We start from the raw sequence: 16,936 nt of genomic DNA, 5'->3' as shown, positions 1-16,936 counted from the left end.
TCAACCAGTCATGTTAACGACCATCCCCTTCACACTTGCAGGCTTGCTATAGTCACAACCTATAGAAGAAGGAAGAAAACAATGTTAGGATACAAAATATCACTGCCATAAAAGACAACTGTGTTCACACATTTGGTGGATTTTTTTACGGGTCTCATAGCCTTTTTTGAAAGAAAAAACAACAACTACAACTGAGACAGCAGAAAGATAAATGCTGTTGTGGCAGCGAGGGAAATAGAGAGGTGAAATGGGGGATAAGGTGCATGGTGTGAAGATAATTAGTTGACATTTCGGGAAGCTGTGTGAGAATGTCAAATGTCACAGCAACAGCAACAGCAGCAGCAGCGTGACAACGACATATGAGCCAATGAGCGAACCAGCAGCAGCAGTTTGTGTGTGTGTTGTGACAGTGAAGTTGTGAGAGGTAAAGACATGGTGGACTCAGAGGGGGGCTGACGGAAAGATGTTGTGAGAGTACTGATATAAGGATTGCAGGTGAAGACACAGACGGATACAAGTAGACATCTGGATTGTGTTTGTGTGTGTGTGTGTGTGTGTGTGTGTGTGTATGTGTGTTAGTTGCCATTTTAATGTGAGGTTCATACTTGTGGAAGGTCCATTTAAGACTTCTTCTGCTTCTGCAGCATCTGAGGAGTCAAAGGAAGAACAAGGTTTACCTGACACGTTCAAAGAAGGCCTCCTCTTTGACAACTTTGGAGTTGACCTATACTAGTAAACTCACTGCTATTTCATTAAATGAGAGCGAATAGGGTGGAAACGTCGCAGTAGACTCTGTAGCAGTACCTCTTTTCAGCCTCCTCCTGGCGAGTTTGATCTGATCTTGAAGGATCTGAACCCAGTCTCGTGGCCCGGGCAACTTCTCTATTCTATGTTCACTGCAGTATTTCTCTGTAAACACTGGACACAGTTCACACAACTACATTAATGTATCATTTATCATTTCATTAATGTGTCATTATTGTTGTACTCTGGTACAAAGAGACTGATTAAGTCTTTTGTATCTTACCTTTAATGGCGCCCACAATGTTCTGGTCCAGGCCCTTACGGTTATCATTGAGCCCTCTCTTTCTTTTACCGTTTGGCAAGGAGTTAGCCAGCGTAGTATCGTCAAAGAAGGCACACACCTGGACACACCATAGCTCCATATTAAAATATTTTTGAGCCTTTTGTGAACTCAGCTTTATATGTGATGTAAATGATTGGATATGTGTTGTTGTTGTTTTCATTAAAATGTAAGTAACCAAAGGTGCCACATGACTGCAAACTTAACCACAATCAAAGGGCCAGTGAGTTGGCTCACAGCAAAATATTGATGCGCACCAGTTTCCTGAACAGCAGGCTGCCAGAGCGTGTATAGTTGACCAGAATGGAGTCAAGCTGAGCCTTTGAGATATACACGTCATGATCCTCTGCAAGACGCACCTCAGACTGAAAAATAATCAAATAACACATATGTGTTAAATTAAAACATTAGATAAATTCAGTTTTTGGAAGGAAAAAGAGAGCTCTACAGAAGTCATTGTCTTGTGTATTAGCTTAATGTTGAATGTAAAATGTAAAATGATCGCGCAAAACTTAATATCTCATACCTTCCCAAAATGATGATTCGAGATCAAAAGCGGTACAGGGACACAAAGGTTCTCCTTAGCAACAAAGCATGTCACTTGGCGATGATTTTTAACATATTGACAAGAAAGTAATGGATTTTAAATTTCTTATTAAAGAGAGAACTGTTATAATATAAAAAAATGACTGCCTTAGTTCTGTATCTTCACAAAATAAATCTGGAAGAAAATTAAGCCATTATGTAGTTGGATGAATTCAACAACTGCCAATTCTACAGTATGATTTTTCAGATGTGCATCAGGTTGAGTTAAGAAATACATCTGATTTGTTCTAAGTGTAAATACAGTAAATACACACATTAAAAAACTTTTGAGAATACATTCTTCAGAAATTCAAATTCATGAGCACTGTTTCTATGGGAGTGCAGTAAACTCAAATTGTAAATTTGAACCAACATGCAGATTACCTCCAATGACTGATGTTCCTTTAGTTGGGTGAAGAGAGGATTGTGTCTGTTGTTGATAGCTACAAGATTTTTCTGAGGTGGCAGCACAGAAACCTCAGACGAGACCGAGTGACTGTTGGGTGTGGATGAGCCTTGCTCTTTCTCACGTTCCTCCCTCTTTCCAGATTCTGCAGGTGCAGCTATAAGTGGTGAAGCCTCCAGAGGGCCAATAGCAGCTCTTCTAGTACTAGACACATTCAGTGGTGCCACTTTATAGATTGGCCTCCTCTTGCGGGACCTACAGCGAGGTGCGGGGCCTGGGCCAAGACAAGGCTGGCATGATGATGCTGCCTCTCCCTGTCTTTCCAAGGATGCTAGAGAAAGGCAGTAACACATTACAATTTGTCTTTCTCACTTTGTCACAGTATGAGTGTTCGTGTTCATCCACTGACCTTTTTGAGTGTGCATCAGCCTCCTCATGGCACGCAGTTCCTGCAAAATAGACTGTAAGGTGCCCTTACAGTTACACATACAGCAGGGGGCTTCTGTCGCAGCAGGAGGGACTACATCTGCTGGGAAGACAGTAGGGTGTTGGTAAGGGAGTGTCTGCTTAAACATGCATACTCATACGGGTGCAAAGTGCTGACAACGTCACTGACGTCACTGACAACAAAATGTGTATATGTGTGTGGAGGAGTGTTTGACTTTCTTGTATGGATAAGTGTCTGCTTTACACACGAATACCTCTGTATATATACCTCTACAACAAAAAGCTTGTCTGGTGTGCAGCACAGGACACTTTCTCCTCTCTATTCTATCAGCATCATTTTTCTTGAGGAAATTAAAGTTGTGTCTATTGGTTTTCTCCTCTTCAAACCTGCGTTGGTATCCTACCATTAGCTTCATTCATTTTGATTGGATCCGTGGTATTGTTGAGGCTCCTCAGGGCTTTGGAGCGGGTGCTGTACTGGCCACAACTTGGACCGTTGGGGATGGGGGTGGATATGGATGAAGGTGAGGGCCCTGGGTCCCCTGCAGAGTTCCAGCTGTTGCTCTGGTGGTCCTCTGATACAAGAGATGAAATTGCAGGCTGATGTACCCAGGTCAGATGCCTTTCCTGGGGATCCTTTGTTAAGCTGTCCTGCTCTCTTACCACGCGATGATATACCCTGCCGGTCTTATCACTCAGAAGCCTCATCATTCCTGTGATTTGCCTCTTGATCTCCACGCCCTCGTCCCCCAGCCAAACTACGTTGAGAAAGAAGAAAGAGTCGGTATAATAAGTGAGATCTGCCTCAATATATCATAGAAGTTATTCCTCACTATGGCACATACCACCAGGAACAGCAGCATCCTTAGGCTCTCCATTCACATCGTTGCAGTTTGAATCCATCATATATGAAGGGGCAAAATCTGCAAGAAAGACAGCAAGATTTTGTTGCAATGATGAAGCTTGTGCATAATGATAGGGACTACTGTGATGTAAACCAAAGCCCCGTCCCCCCCTCCCATCCCATGCAGAAACCACCACCTGTAGGTGGTATGAAGAAGTGTATCCAAGAGAGGCTTAGAGCATATAGCTTCAGCAGAAAGTGAACAATCCAAGCTGCATGTTGGATGTTCAGAATGTGCAACATGTTTTCATAATTTAGACTATTCATTTGTTCTAATCATTTCATTCTTGAATCTATGTTGCGACTGATGTCCAGGAAGGTTTTCACATGTAAGACTTTAATCATTAATGTTATCTGTTGGTTATAACCGAGGCACAGCCTATGGACATTATCGTGGCCATCGATTTTGTTTACAGAGTCGTCCCTGCTGGCACACAGCGCCAGACAAGCACCCAGACAGAGACGCGCGTCTTGCAAGGTCTTGCATTCATTCAGCAGCCTACCTTCATCCGTGACCAGTTTAAAGCTCCGTGACTTCCTTCTTCTCTTCCTTTCTCCAAACTCCATCTTCAGGGGGGATTTAACGTTAGTCTACAGCAAGTCGTGCAGTCGAAAATCGCTCTTGAGAAAGACGGAATCAGTGATACACTCAGCGGAATCACTGTCCGTCTGCCTTATTAATCAGTTAGGCTACATTTCTCCTCAGGCTACGCTACAGATCCTGTCATCGGAACATTTTCACCGTGTTTAGCTTGTTAAATAGACCTGATAAATATTGTTGTATGATATATTCTCGTATCCAGAAATGATGCTGGTTCTTCCCTTTCGCCATGTAAATAAATTAATGACTTTAATATTAAAGATTCGTCACATATCCCTTTGCGCCACCTGATGGTATGTTCTCATCTAAAGGTCGAGTCACACATTTGCCACTGTGGTGGCCAAACAATGGACTGTCACTAGAACAGAAACAATAGGCTTATGAGATCAGACTGTAAACTTTTTTTCTGGATTCTAAAATTATTAAGAAATATATACTGATAATAGTGCATTTATGGTTGTTAGGGCGACTCATTTTCTACATTAAAATAATAATTCAATGACCATCTCTAATGTAATGTAATGTCTAACTCGTTGGTGAGGTTTTTTTTTTAATGTTACATTCATTAGAGATAATATTATATTTTATAGACAGAAACGCAGATTGTATAAACCCTCTTTCTTTAAGCATAGTGAAGAAAGAGTATCTTATATCTGAAGTGTATGTTGTGCATCAGTGGATGGATTTTCCCAGTCATCACCTCGCTTCAGGCAACGGTATAAATTCTGAGTCACTGACAGGAAAAAGGAGTTAGTGTTGAGTCACTTATGACAAGTGCAGGTCTGTTAAGATGATGTTACTTTTGTCATTATTTTATCAATTCTCAATTGTCAACCTAAAACGATTTCAAAATGGTCTAATCTTTTTCATTCCCCATTCTTGGTTGAATAGACTGATCCTCACACACACTATTTTGTAGAATTTGTACCATTGGCAGTCTGTTTGCAATTTGATTTAGTCATTTATATTTTAGAATATGCGCCAAAACATATTAACATGTCATGGTCAGATCAGGCAATCTTAAAATATTCTGAGTTCATAAGTGTTCAAATAGTGATTTGCTAAAGAAGTATTTTGTTGTTTTATTCTGCCCAAAGGAGAGTGCTTGTCTTGAAATGATAAGCTAGATGTTGGTATCCATACTAAACTCTCTAAGGAGACTAAATACTTAAGACGCTGACTTAAACAGTCGTTGGAGCCAAGTTACATTTTATTTTTACATTTTTATTTTGAAACACAATCAACAAAATACAACAAATGGATTAAATAAGGACTCTTATACTGAAATTCAGGTTGGCTAAGAGATGAACTTCCGGGTTAAGTGGCGCAGCCTGAGCGTTCTGCATCAGTGCTACATGTTTAGCTAGTTAGATACTTTGTCGAAATAAACGAATAACGACCACAAGTTATTGACATGGATACACTGAAAGCTGAGATCGTCAGGAAAAGAAAACTCATCGAAGACAAACAGCTTGTTGACGTGAGTGGCTGATAAAGTAGCTTGTTTTGTTAGCTTGGTCACTCAACTCTTACATGTTTACTAGCGTTAACTTAGCTAACGTTAGCTGCTAGCTAGTTTAGTCTACGCTGCCTTTCCAGAGTCATCGATGTTTTTAACGCTACGTTTATTGTTAGATGTATTGTTACAGTACTGTGTAAAGCTCAAAATATAGCTAACGCAAATGTTAGACATGTTAAGACAGTCAGTAGACTGATAATAGACGGGCTAAAAATAACAATGCTAGGTTAACTTAACCGAAAATAGCAAGCAATTAAAAAAGTTAATGTTAGACATCCACACCTGTAACGTTAATACATCATATGCATATGGTAAATTACTAGTTATTTTGTATTAAAGATATACACACTTCAATCATAGCATAAGAGAAGCAACAGGTAAGCATATAGCATCTTTGTTGTGAGACCATTTCTATGTAATGCCACTTCATGCTTTGCCACCAGACATTTTCATTGCGTTGTACATCAAGTTTGAATAGAAATGTGAAACAAGTCAATTATCTTTCTGCTTCCAGGACTCGAAAACATTCTTCAAAAGGTCTGATCTTGCACGCAAGGAAGAAGAAGATTACTTCAGAAGATGTGGATATAAGGTGGATGTCAAGATCACTCTTCCTTACTCTCTCTCTCTCTCACACAAATATAAATCACTGCCTTTCCTTAGTTCAGTTGTATCTCATGTTTAGATAAATGAAACTTTGATACTGTAGTTTAACTTTTTGCTAGGAAACAAAATGAGGTCAGGCTTTGATGCCCAGGTGTACATTGGTGTTTGTGTGTGCTGTTTTTCCCCAACCTGCCTCTGCTGCCTGCATCTGTAGGTTCAGAGAGAGTCTCCTGAGAGCCAGGTATGGATTGCACAGTGAAAGTAGCTGACAGGATGCATGATGAACGGATAAAACACATTGTGTCCCAAAGGCTTCCGCTTCCTTGGCACCCTTTCTGACAGTTCACTCTCCAAAACCAGTGAGGATAAAAGCAGAAATAACATGGTGGAGACATCTTTATTTTCCAGTGCAGGTTAGAAATCACTCCATGAAGGCCGGAGATGATGACATTTATTCTACATCAGACATCTCAATCAATCAGTAAACCTATACTCATTTGATATCGGGCCTATTTAACCAGCTCTCCTCTGCTTATTGTGCGTGATAAATTTAGTCTAGTCCAAGTCATTTTGAAAAGTCATGGATTTTTCTTTTCTTTTTAGTAGTCATAGTTTCATAGCCTATTACAGAAATCCGTTTGAAAATATGAATTATTCAAATTCACCTTCATTACATGAATTTGCTGAAGCACCGCATGCTTCCAATGCACCACCATTGTCAATATTTATGCTTTTAACAATTTATTTTCATATGCAGCAACCACTATGACATCTAGACTACATGCCGGACCGGTTCTGTGTTACAAACTACTTACAAACTCTGCAACAATCACTTGTCAGAAAGCAAGGGAACAAGGAAACGAAACTACAAAGTGGGACACAGACATGGTGTGAATTTCAGCATGGTATACTGATCTGAAATAACAGATAATTCTGTTACCAAGCTGCACCTCTTTTTTTTGCACATAATCAATGACGGCAGCTTTAATGTTGAGACCGTCTAAACGTTTCTCCTGATTTGCTGCTCTATAGAAAACTGTATTTCTGTTCTACTTTGTGCAAGTGCTTAAAATGTCTAATGTATGAAGCGGTGTTCTTTGCACACATGCAGAATACTGTGTTTATTTGAGCAAGGGCCATTGTTTGTTTGGAAGGCTTTTGTTGTCTTTCTGTTTGTGCTTTTAGATTGTGCTCCTCATACCACAATCTAAGAGTGCTGGGATGCATGTGCCTATAAAAGCATGATCTAGCCGCATTCTTTGAGTTTCCTTTTTGAAAAAAATACTGAATGTTTTGCCTGTGATTAGGTTTTATGTGGTGCAGCAAACATTTAAAAAACACAAAGTGAAATAAGCTGTATGTAATATTCACAATGCTTGCTTCTATTGGTAAGTTATTGGATGCCTTGTCTTTATAGAGGAGCCTGCAGGTGAGATGGGGATGTGAATGTGTGTATTCAAATGCATCAGAGTGACACATCCTCGTCACTCATGAGGCCTCATCTCATGAAGACATTGCAGATGCTTTTCACATATCCACATTATGTATACTGTTTAGTTGCATTGTCCCAGAAAGAGCAATCTTTCAATATTAATGAAATGAACCTTCAATAATCCCTTCAATAATAAGTATATCTCTGTTTCCTCCATGTTGTCCTGAAGATTGCTAAGAAAGAAGATGAGCCGTCCACCTCAGCCAATCCAGTGTTAGAAATGGAACTAACAGAAGAGAAGCTGCCAATGACGCTGTCACGACAGGAAGTGAGTCGATATAAAATATCAACACCTCCGTCAAAGTACTTTTTCTTTCCTAACAAAAGGTTAATGCATTTTTTGCATTGCTATGTGTGTGTATAGGTAGTTCGACGACTAAGAGAACGAGGGGAACCAGTCCGACTGTTTGGAGAGTCCGATTATGAAGCCTTCCAGAGACTCAGGAAGATTGAGATTCTGACCCCAGAAGTAAACAAGGTAGGACAATGTAGTCTTTGAGTGGGACACATCATCCACGTCGTTATCTAGGGGGGGGGGGGGATCATACAGTAACCACTAAATATAAAAATGGCCTTCTAGCCTTCAAAATGCTCAAGTAACCATCACTTTTCTATGAGCCTTCATCGGAAACAAATTAGATTTGTCCTCCTTTTTAAGCACAGTTTGCAGGTTGACACTGTTTAACACTGCCTCTGCATCCAGGGCTTGAGGAATGACCTTAAAGCAGCCATGGACAAGATTGACCTGCAGTACCTGAATGAGATCGTTGGAGGAACAGAGCCAGGAGAAGTGGACACTCAGCATGACCTGAAAGTGCTAGAAGAAAACACCACTATAGAAGAATTGGAGGTACGTTGCATCGTTAATACTGCGTAGGTTACAGGATCAAGTAACCGTTAACTCATTCTGTGTCACAAGCTGTGATTTGTATCGGTTATGAACTGTGTTCTTCAGTACGATATGGTTATGATTGAGTTTATGTCTGATACTGAAACTCTCCTTCAGCCTCTTCGTAACACTCTGGGCACAGGCGATGATAATGGAGACCAGGATGTTATCGACAAGTTTTTGAAGGTAAGGCAAGAAAATCCTACTCTACCTTTGATCTAGAGGGAGCTGTTGGATCACAAATATTTTACAATACTGGGGCTGCTTTTCATGTTGTTTTCAATATACAGTGCTGCTTTGCATTTTTCTTAACTAGCTGAAGAGATATTAAGTTATTTTAATGATGGAGTTTTTAACATGACCATTCAAGAACAAATAGTCATCATTTATCATGTTGTGTAAACTGTCCAAATGTATCGTATAGAATATGTTGATACAGGAAAATGATTGCACACTCGTAGCCATGATGCAAAAAATATTATTTAATAATTTACCAGCGTTTCAACATTATTCAGGGTACTAGCACATTGTTGAAAAGAGAGGCTTTTCGGATCTATTACTTAAAGACCCTTACCCCGAATGACCTAAATGTTGTTTTTTAGTTAAACCTCATTATCTGACTTTGTTTATCGTCTATAAGTACATAGATACCTAGATGTCTTCCCTCTTTCTCTGTCCTTAACCTAATATCACGTGTAACACGATCCCTTAGGGAGCCAGCGGTGTTTTTTTGTTTTGTTTTATTTCTTTAAAATAGTATCCTTAATGTCTCTCTTAACGTTATGTGTCTTCATCAGACTGTTTTGTCGACGCTTGGCTTTTTTGATGCATTGTACAACCTAACTCTTTATCAAATGTACTCTGCCTAGATGTGGTTTTTAAATGACAGAATGAATCAGGTAGCTTCTTGCTCCTCCTACAATATGTAAATATGAATTGAGGAAACTCCTCTACACGATAGAGCACACCTGTTTCTTATCCCCTATTGAATGTTTGTGGAGCTGTTTTGTCCCTAAATACCCTGAAGATGGCTGTTATGTTGAAAGATGTTTTTTTAAACATGGTGGCTACGTGTCTGCAACTATTTTCCTTCACGCCTGTGTTTTCACCGTTGTCAGACCTCTCCAACACTGGTGTGCTTCCTCCCCTCTCTCAGTATTTAGTCAATAGCCATGTTTCCTGTTTTGTTTTCTAGTTTCTTCTTGGTGTTTGGGCGAAAGATCTGAACAGCCGAAAGGACCACGTGAAGCGAAGTGTTCAGGGCAAGCTGGCCAGTGCTACTCACTCGCAGACTGAGTCTTACCTGAAACCTCTCTTCAGGAAGCTCAGGAAGAAGGTAGCGTTTGTGGAGAGCGTGAAACAAGCCGCAAGGATGTTGTTCACTATGTGTTGGTTTTTATTTTCATTTCTAATAGTTTTAAGTTCTCTTTAATCTTTTTCAGACGTTACCAGCTGACATCAAAGAGTCAATCACAGACATCATTAAATTCATGTTGGAGAGAGAATATGTCAAGGTTTGTCGTCTGTATAACAGTGTTTTTGACCATGTTGGCCCCTTTTATTGATGTACAAATGTATCAACTTAATTCAATCTTTTGTCCAGGCAAATGATTCCTACTTGCAGATGGCCATTGGTAATGCTCCCTGGCCAATCGGTGTGACCATGGTGGGTATCCACGCTCGTACTGGGCGAGAAAAGATCTTCTCCAAGCATGTGGCCCACGTTCTCAACGACGAGACACAGAGGAAGTACATCCAGGTGAGACGCCCTGAGATCATCTCAATCTCTATTGCTTTCAGAATTATTTCTAAAACTGTGACCCTCACATTGAAGCTAATAATAATTGCAAATATATTACCCTGTCACTGTAGGATTTTATGATTTTCATCTTTGTTGTATCCTTAACGGGCGTTTCCCGGATAAATAAAATGCCATATTCAGGCTTATTTTACTCTACAAATTACAATCATTTTTATTCCCATTGATATTTTGATTACTTAAAAAAAATTTTGTTTAAATTTATTTAAACAAATGTCTAAGTCACAGCCTATCGCTGAAGGAGGCTGTGGTGACTTTCCCAGAAAGAAACTGTATTACAATTTGTCTCCATTGTATTCAGACAAAAAAATGGAACTATGCACACACTTCTGGAAGCTTATGTATCAACATAAATACTCCAGACTGCTGAACTCTAAGCCCAAAATAGTTTTCACTCAAATATATATATATTAAATCAACCAGGACTGAAATCGTAGGGATTGTGCACGAGTTCTGAGACCTAACGTTACTGTGCTTTCTGTGAAAATGTTCTATAACTAACATCAGAAAGATGCATATTGACTCTTCATACTGTAACATATTTGTATGACTGGGATTCATGAGGGACACCTCCTATGCTGAACACTGCGGAACACTGTACATATTTAGCATTTAGGGTATGCAAGTGTTGCTGCATTATTCTCCTCCGTGTGCAGTCACTGCACCTGTCGTATGTCAATAATGTGTATTAAAGTGACTGCTGGTCATATACAGTAGTTACTAGAAGCCACCACATTATATCAATATATCTCCCAAAACACTGTAATCATGACGTATACACATTAATGAAATGTTTACGTGTCTATACAATCTTAATAGGCAGTTTGAGAAATGAACCACCAGGTGGGTTATAGTTAACCTGTGTTTATACTTTTCATTCCCAACTTAGTTGCCTTTTCTTTCTTCTTTTTTTTTAGGGACTGAAGAGGCTAATGACTATCTGCCAGAAACACTTCACGACTGTTCCATCAAAGTGTGTGGAGTACAACGCTCTTTAACTTGTAACTTCAGTTTAACTTATGCCAAGGCTGTCCGCTCAGCTGTATCACAATCCAATATGGTAGTTTTGGCAGCAACTTAATTGGGCATGACAGTGTGGCTGAGTAGAAATTGCTCAACGTCTTCTATGTCAAGGGCTTTCAAGTACATCTGCATTTTTTGGGGGGTCTGAGAAAATAGATAATTTGACCAGAATCTGTGTGAGTAAGACCTGTTGTATACAATGAGTTGTCATCAAGCTTAGAAGTGAAACTGTCTTGGATTTAGGTGGAGGACGCTCAACAACCCTTGAGTCCTGTTAGACTTGTGAACTACTGGGAAAACCGATTCACCCGTCATGCCATTAATATTCAGTCATTCGGTCCTACTCGAGAACATGTTTATGCTCTCATGAGTTCTGAACTATCGTTGCAGGAAACGTTAAACAGTAAAAAGGTTTAACTTGTGAAAGCCAATAATAGCAGAACATGTTTTTCAAGGGTTAATTTTCATGATGTGGGAAACCCATTTAGTCAAAAACAGCTCCAGTAGTGTAAGTTTTATTACACGTGGAATATGGCAGTTCTTAACTCTTCATAACTCTGTTGACAATGCAGATTCAGTTCTATGTGCATGTTTGAGGTTTCAGTAGATACTTAAACCAATCAATGTGTACCTGTACTATCTTAGTAAGAAAATAAAGGTTTGTGTGTTATAACAGCTGCCAGGATTTGTTTTATGCAGTGTGAAAAGTACATTTTTCTTCTTCAAAATAAATTTTCTTCTGAAATAGTCGAGATCTGCTCTCTTGTGTTCTTGTGATGGCTGAATGGGACTATTTTTAGCCACCATTGTTAGTTTATTTTGGTCATTAGAAAATGTGTCTCCAGGGAAACCGTTTGTGCTAAAGGACTCTCTGTAAATGTGCCGTGACGTGCTTCAGTAATACTTTAGATTGCCCACTGTGTGACTTGAAGATTCATTAATACTAGTCAGAGGAAAATAGGCAATTAAGGAATCAGTGTTCTCTTCAAAGCAACAAAGCAAACTAGATTTGCCACCACTGATTGCTGATGGAAACCTTCCAGTCGTTTGCTGAGACGGTGGCATCCAGCGTCACACACTGACCTTATTACACCGAGTAACCATGGTGATCTGTTCCTTGTGGTTACGGTGTGTGCACGTTACCACGGTTCCAGTCAGTCGGCTCTGAACGCGTCACTGCTTGAGACCCAGCTGGACAGGTTGACAGGCGGCAGTGCAAATACTGTGAGTAAGAGCTGTGCTTTCCACCCACAGCTAACCCTCACCAGTTTCTTTTTCATTCGGAGTCATTTATCTGCCCGTCCTTGAGGAAAGACTAAGCTAAATATTTTGGCTTTTGTCCACACAGATGCGTTGTGTCACTGTCAGCTGTGACGTTTGCTTGGACAAGGCCTTGAATTGATGGTCCAGTGGAAAGTATTTGCAGTTCACTGTTAATGAACAAGATAACTCTGCATTGTATCACACCTGGCTGTTTGTGTGAGTTGTGTTCTCTTTCAGACCAGTGCTATGCCAACAGAAAGGAAACACTTCATTTTAGGTGGACATCCCAGAGATTTAATAGGACCTAATTAAATTTCAAAACACAATAAAACTACAAGATTTACTCTGAGATCATTACACGTTTTTGGTGAGGCAGGCCACGAGAAACCTATTGTAGTTTTGTGGTTCTTAGGCAGATGTTAGACTGATGTGTGGCTTAGAACAAGCACAGTGAGGGGTGGGTGGGCTGTGCAGGAAAAAGATGTTGGGGTAAAGCAAGGGAAAACATGGCTAAACAGACGATGCATTTTGCATACACTGCAGTTTTTGGATGTTTATGGTTGTAACAAGTTTGCAGTTCTATGTAACACAACATGTTCTTGTTCCTAGCATTGATACATGTTGCATGAGAGCAGCTGATGTGTTTCTGTGACACGTTCTGCTCACATCTGTGCTTTGGCTATTTGAATCTCAAAAGATGATACTCTGATTCATGTTCACTCCCTTGATTCTATTCATTTCACTTTCACTTGTCCGCACTAGTCGAAGATGTTGTAAAGACTGCAAACAAATAGGTGGCCTCATCCCATTCTCTTGGCACTGACCCTGTATGTGAATATGCTGATTTAATACGGCCTTTGCTAATAACCTCAGATGTTATGCATGGTCCCATTCCTGGCTGTAATCTGTGAAAGCTGATAAAAACCTGCTCTCTGTGCTCCTTTTGTTCAGGCGTTAGAGCAGGATGTGTGAGGGATCCACTTAGTTTCATTATCACATTCAAATCCCCAGGATTCATGGAAGGACTATCTCCATTGCTCCTGTGTAACTGCTGACATTAGCATGCCAATATTGAAATCAAAGCAAATGTGTTGCTTAATTGTTTTCTAGTGTTTTGTTTAATGCTGCATCATGTGACGAAGTAATCGTGCAGTTGGTGAGATACTCCTCAATTAATCCCATTTTAGGTAAAAAAAAAAAGAAATCTATCCACAAACGAGTAGAAACATTATTTAGTGTTATTAATGTTTGATAGTTTCAGTATGTTCTCTGCACCTTGTGCTTTGAATTTGTCTTCAACAAGCCGTCCTTTCAACTAATCCTGAATTATCAAAACATCAGTTCGTGACCTTTATGGAATATTTCAGCTCATCATTTTGTTTCCAGGTGACCGTTCTCCATTCATTTCCAGGGAAATGGCTTGTCTATGGTTGCCTGCCAGCTTGCAGGGCTTAGCTGTAATTAAAGCTTAATTTCTCTTGTCATCTGGACTGGCTGGACAGAGCGTTGCCAGGCACCTGCAGAGGTGGAAACCAGTGACTGGTGGAGGCATGGTATATCACACCAATATGCCTCTCGCTCTGTTTGTCTGTGTTTGTCTTTCTCCCCTCCGTTTCTTTCTGGATCCCGGGTGATGTAAATGTATTTATGGATATACTCTCTTTCCTGTCACAGACAATGAGGCAATTATGAACCTCCCTGTCAGTCGCATGTGAAGGCTTTGACTTGGAGTCATTACCACCTTCAAAGTGCTAATTTTATTAGCAGGGTTACTCCACCACAGTGCCACTGCATCATCACTTCTGCTCTGCTGATGTAACATTGCAATCTATTTCTATGAGCAGCACATAAATGGATATTTTCATATAAATTGGCCTTGTCCTCTGAGGAGCCGTCATGGTGAAGTGTGTTCACAGCCACTGCTTCCTTTAGTTCAGAGAGGACAGGAAGGGAAATTAAAAAGAATCTAAATGAATCCGAAATTGATGGCAATTGGTACGGAAGAGATTAGAGAGGATGTGAAGCTTACAAGCAGACCTTGTGGCTTTTTTCTTAATCTTTCGCCAGCAGCTTTAGACTGTTGCCTTCCATTATACAATCATATTCGTCACCTTCTGCTTTTTACAGCACCTTGTCTTTCCATTCCCTAGTGGGCATTGTTGTTGGGGAAATAGGAGTAGATGCCGCTACACTTTGCAATCAGTCCTTTGGGTTTATACAGTAAGTTTGATGTGCTGCTGTCTGGTCTTATTGTGTGTGTGTGAGGGAGAGAGAGAGAATCGACCGATTTCTCTTGTTTTAGCAACAGTAAATCAATAGTTTCTCAGAGTAAAATCAAAGCACATTGTCCAGCAGCTGCAGTTTGTTTCTATTGGATTCTAGGACGGGACTAACATGCCTGTGGGTCTTCCATTGAGTTTATGAAGTCCTGGCACTTTCAAAAAGATGTCTGATTTAAACCCTTGCACGTATAGGCCTATTGCTGATACATTAAACCGCTCATTTCCCCCTGACGCTCTAAGAGAGAGAGGAAGAGAGAATAGAGAGAGGAGAGAGAGCGAGAGCGCGCTGCATCAACAACTCAACAACTCAACTTGCAGCGGAGGGAGCGGAGAGGACGCGTGTGGCAAGGCTCGGCTGGTTTGGTTTGGCTGTGTGCATGGATGTAAAGCCTATTTCTCTCTTTCAGTGGATGCACTGATGTTGATAGGACGTTGGGCTAATAGATAAGGGAAGACACAACTGCTGGCAAACATTACAGTGTCATTTCTGCGCGCGGTATGGACGGTTTGCAGACAGAAAATGCTGGAGTTGGCGGCATCGAGGAAAACGACGAGGAGAGGTATCGCGCTCTAGTATATGACACTGCTCTGAGCACGTTGGTGGCTGTGGCCGTGTATGTGGTGGTTAAAGTGAGTCTGGACGGCTTCAGACAGTGGCGGGCCAGGATGTCGGTGCTCATCGTGGGTTCGGGACCTGTCGGGCTGACGGCCGCGCTGGTCGCTGTCCGCTCCGGTAAGGTGCTGAAACTGACCGTGCTGGATGAGAGGTACCGGACTGCCTTGCTCTGCCGGCCCCAGCAGATCGCCTTGGATCCCCGGAGTGTGAAGTTTCTGCTGGGACTCGGAGTGGACTTTGATAACATGGAGGGCTGTTGGCACAACGAGCATTTCTTCACCAGGATAGGCGTGTTTCAGGAGTACCTGCTGAGCATCCTGGAGCAGAAGAAGCTGAAGGTGGACGTCAAGGTGCAGCTGGGAACCAAGGTATAGCCTGTTCACTGACTTCTATACAGTTTGCCAAACCACTATCACTCAGTCTGTATGCAACAGTGATACCTCAAGGCTTTTATGTCAATTCAACACGTAGGGCTTTATGCTCAAAATAATCCCCATGTGCTAGGCTATAAATACTATGTTGCATAACTTCAATTTCCTCTCTCAGCTATTTCATCGATGATACACTGATCTGAAAAATAGTGTGTAATGCCTTTGTGAAGAGTAGAGACAGACTTCAAGTCTCATGCTACCTCATTTTGTAATGACATGCCTTCATAGTCAAAACCTGATCCTTCCTAAGTGGTAGCGGTCAAAGGAAAGCGGCTGGTGCATATCCACTTCAGCAGGGATCTGATGGCTATCAGCAGTGATGTTGAAGTCTGTCCTATTTCCAATCAGAAGCCCTTGAGCAAGGGTGCTGTCTATACTGTAGCTCACACCTTCCTTTTCTGGCAGTTAGAGAGCCTTTTGATGCTCTCGTCATGTGCCTCGCTTAAAGCACCCTGAAACATAGAAAACATCCTGTGTTTTTCTTACCAAACATTTGTTCATTTGTCATCCTCATTTACACCAGACGTACTGTATATGTATATATCGTATTCTACAATTCTCCCAAAGTTACTCATAACATTGTTTAATGTCAGACTGAGAGCGGGCCCATCAGTTGAAATAACCTGTTATGTAAGCTGACCTCAAACCTGAGGAGAATCCTCACTTCAGTTTTTAGGCCAGTGGAGCAGACAAGAGAGAATATAGTAACCAGTCCAAACCTATTATGATCAAAATAATCCTATTTAGACTGATAAGGATTTAATTGCATATTTCTACAACAGCTGTTTTTGAGGATATCCCCAAGCCAAAGGCATAGTCAATGAAATTGTACTGTCGTCCGGCACTTGGCCACAAATTGTGATTACTGCATGATGATAAAATCATTAATGTTAGCTGTTTTACTAAAAACGTTATGTTTATTTGTGTACCCCTCACTGTGGGCTTCATAACACCAAGAGAACAATAGCA

General features: G+C 40.8%; 2 protein-coding genes across 4 annotated transcripts; one reads left to right on the top strand and one right to left on the bottom strand.

The window, feature by feature from the left end:
* On the bottom strand, positions 1-3,993 carry bend7 (BEN domain containing 7). The gene is made up of 10 exons (XM_076090012.1): positions 3,930-3,993; positions 3,368-3,445; positions 2,927-3,280; positions 2,485-2,604; positions 2,054-2,406; positions 1,342-1,449; positions 1,028-1,145; positions 805-918; positions 606-647; positions 1-59 (listed from the first exon to the last, which is right to left on the bottom strand). Exons 1-10 carry the CDS (start codon positions 3,991-3,993, stop codon positions 1-3), a joined length of 1,410 nt encoding a protein of 469 aa, XP_075946127.1.
* A 1,347-nt stretch (positions 3,994-5,340) lies between these two features.
* prpf18 (PRP18 pre-mRNA processing factor 18 homolog (yeast)) lies at positions 5,341-12,127 on the top strand. 3 transcript variants are annotated; one of them, XM_076088964.1, is made up of 11 exons: positions 5,341-5,507; positions 6,061-6,138; positions 6,367-6,393; positions 7,814-7,912; positions 8,009-8,122; positions 8,348-8,494; positions 8,651-8,719; positions 9,729-9,869; positions 9,976-10,047; positions 10,137-10,292; positions 11,270-12,127. In XM_076088964.1, exons 1-11 carry the CDS (start codon positions 5,442-5,444, stop codon positions 11,348-11,350), a joined length of 1,050 nt encoding a protein of 349 aa, XP_075945079.1. In that variant the 5' UTR covers positions 5,341-5,441; the 3' UTR covers positions 11,351-12,127. The 3 variants fall into 3 exon arrangements, with proteins under 3 accessions (XP_075945079.1, XP_075945080.1, XP_075945081.1); XM_076088965.1 differs by lacking the exon at positions 6,367-6,393 and having other exon boundaries at positions 5,342-5,507; XM_076088966.1 differs by lacking the exons at positions 5,341-5,507; positions 6,061-6,138 and having other exon boundaries at positions 6,238-6,511.
* Positions 12,128-16,936: the final 4,809 nt, after the last annotated feature.

Source organism: Anarhichas minor, unplaced genomic scaffold, assembly GCF_050575085.1.
Source record: "Anarhichas minor isolate MPS153535 unplaced genomic scaffold, ASM5057508v1 ptg000011l, whole genome shotgun sequence".
Lineage (NCBI taxonomy): Eukaryota > Metazoa > Chordata > Actinopteri > Perciformes > Anarhichadidae > Anarhichas > Anarhichas minor.
This window is presented reverse-complemented; position numbering and strand designations above follow the sequence as displayed.

What these genes read in the sequence shown, in the direction of transcription:
- bend7 (XM_076090012.1), bottom strand. Translation starts at nt 3,993, where the DNA reads ATGGAGTTTGGAGAAAGGAAGAGAAGAAGGAAGTCACGGAGCTTTAAA. An exon ending in GGATGCTGCTGTTCCTGGTG is followed by an intron (nt 3,281 to 3,367) that starts GTATGTGCCATA and finishes TTCTCAACGTAG; the next exon opens with TTTGGCTGGGGGACGAGGGC. An exon ending in GCTGATGCACACTCAAAAAG is followed by an intron (nt 2,407 to 2,484) that starts GTCAGTGGATGA and finishes GCCTTTCTCTAG; the next exon opens with CATCCTTGGAAAGACAGGGA.
- prpf18 (XM_076088964.1), top strand. Translation starts at nt 5,442, where the DNA reads ATGGATACACTGAAAGCTGAGATCGTCAGGAAAAGAAAACTCATCGAA. An exon ending in TGACCCCAGAAGTAAACAAG is followed by an intron (nt 8,123 to 8,347) that starts GTAGGACAATGT and finishes CTCTGCATCCAG; the next exon opens with GGCTTGAGGAATGACCTTAA. An exon ending in CACAGAGGAAGTACATCCAG is followed by an intron (nt 10,293 to 11,269) that starts GTGAGACGCCCT and finishes CTTTTTTTTTAG; the next exon opens with GGACTGAAGAGGCTAATGAC.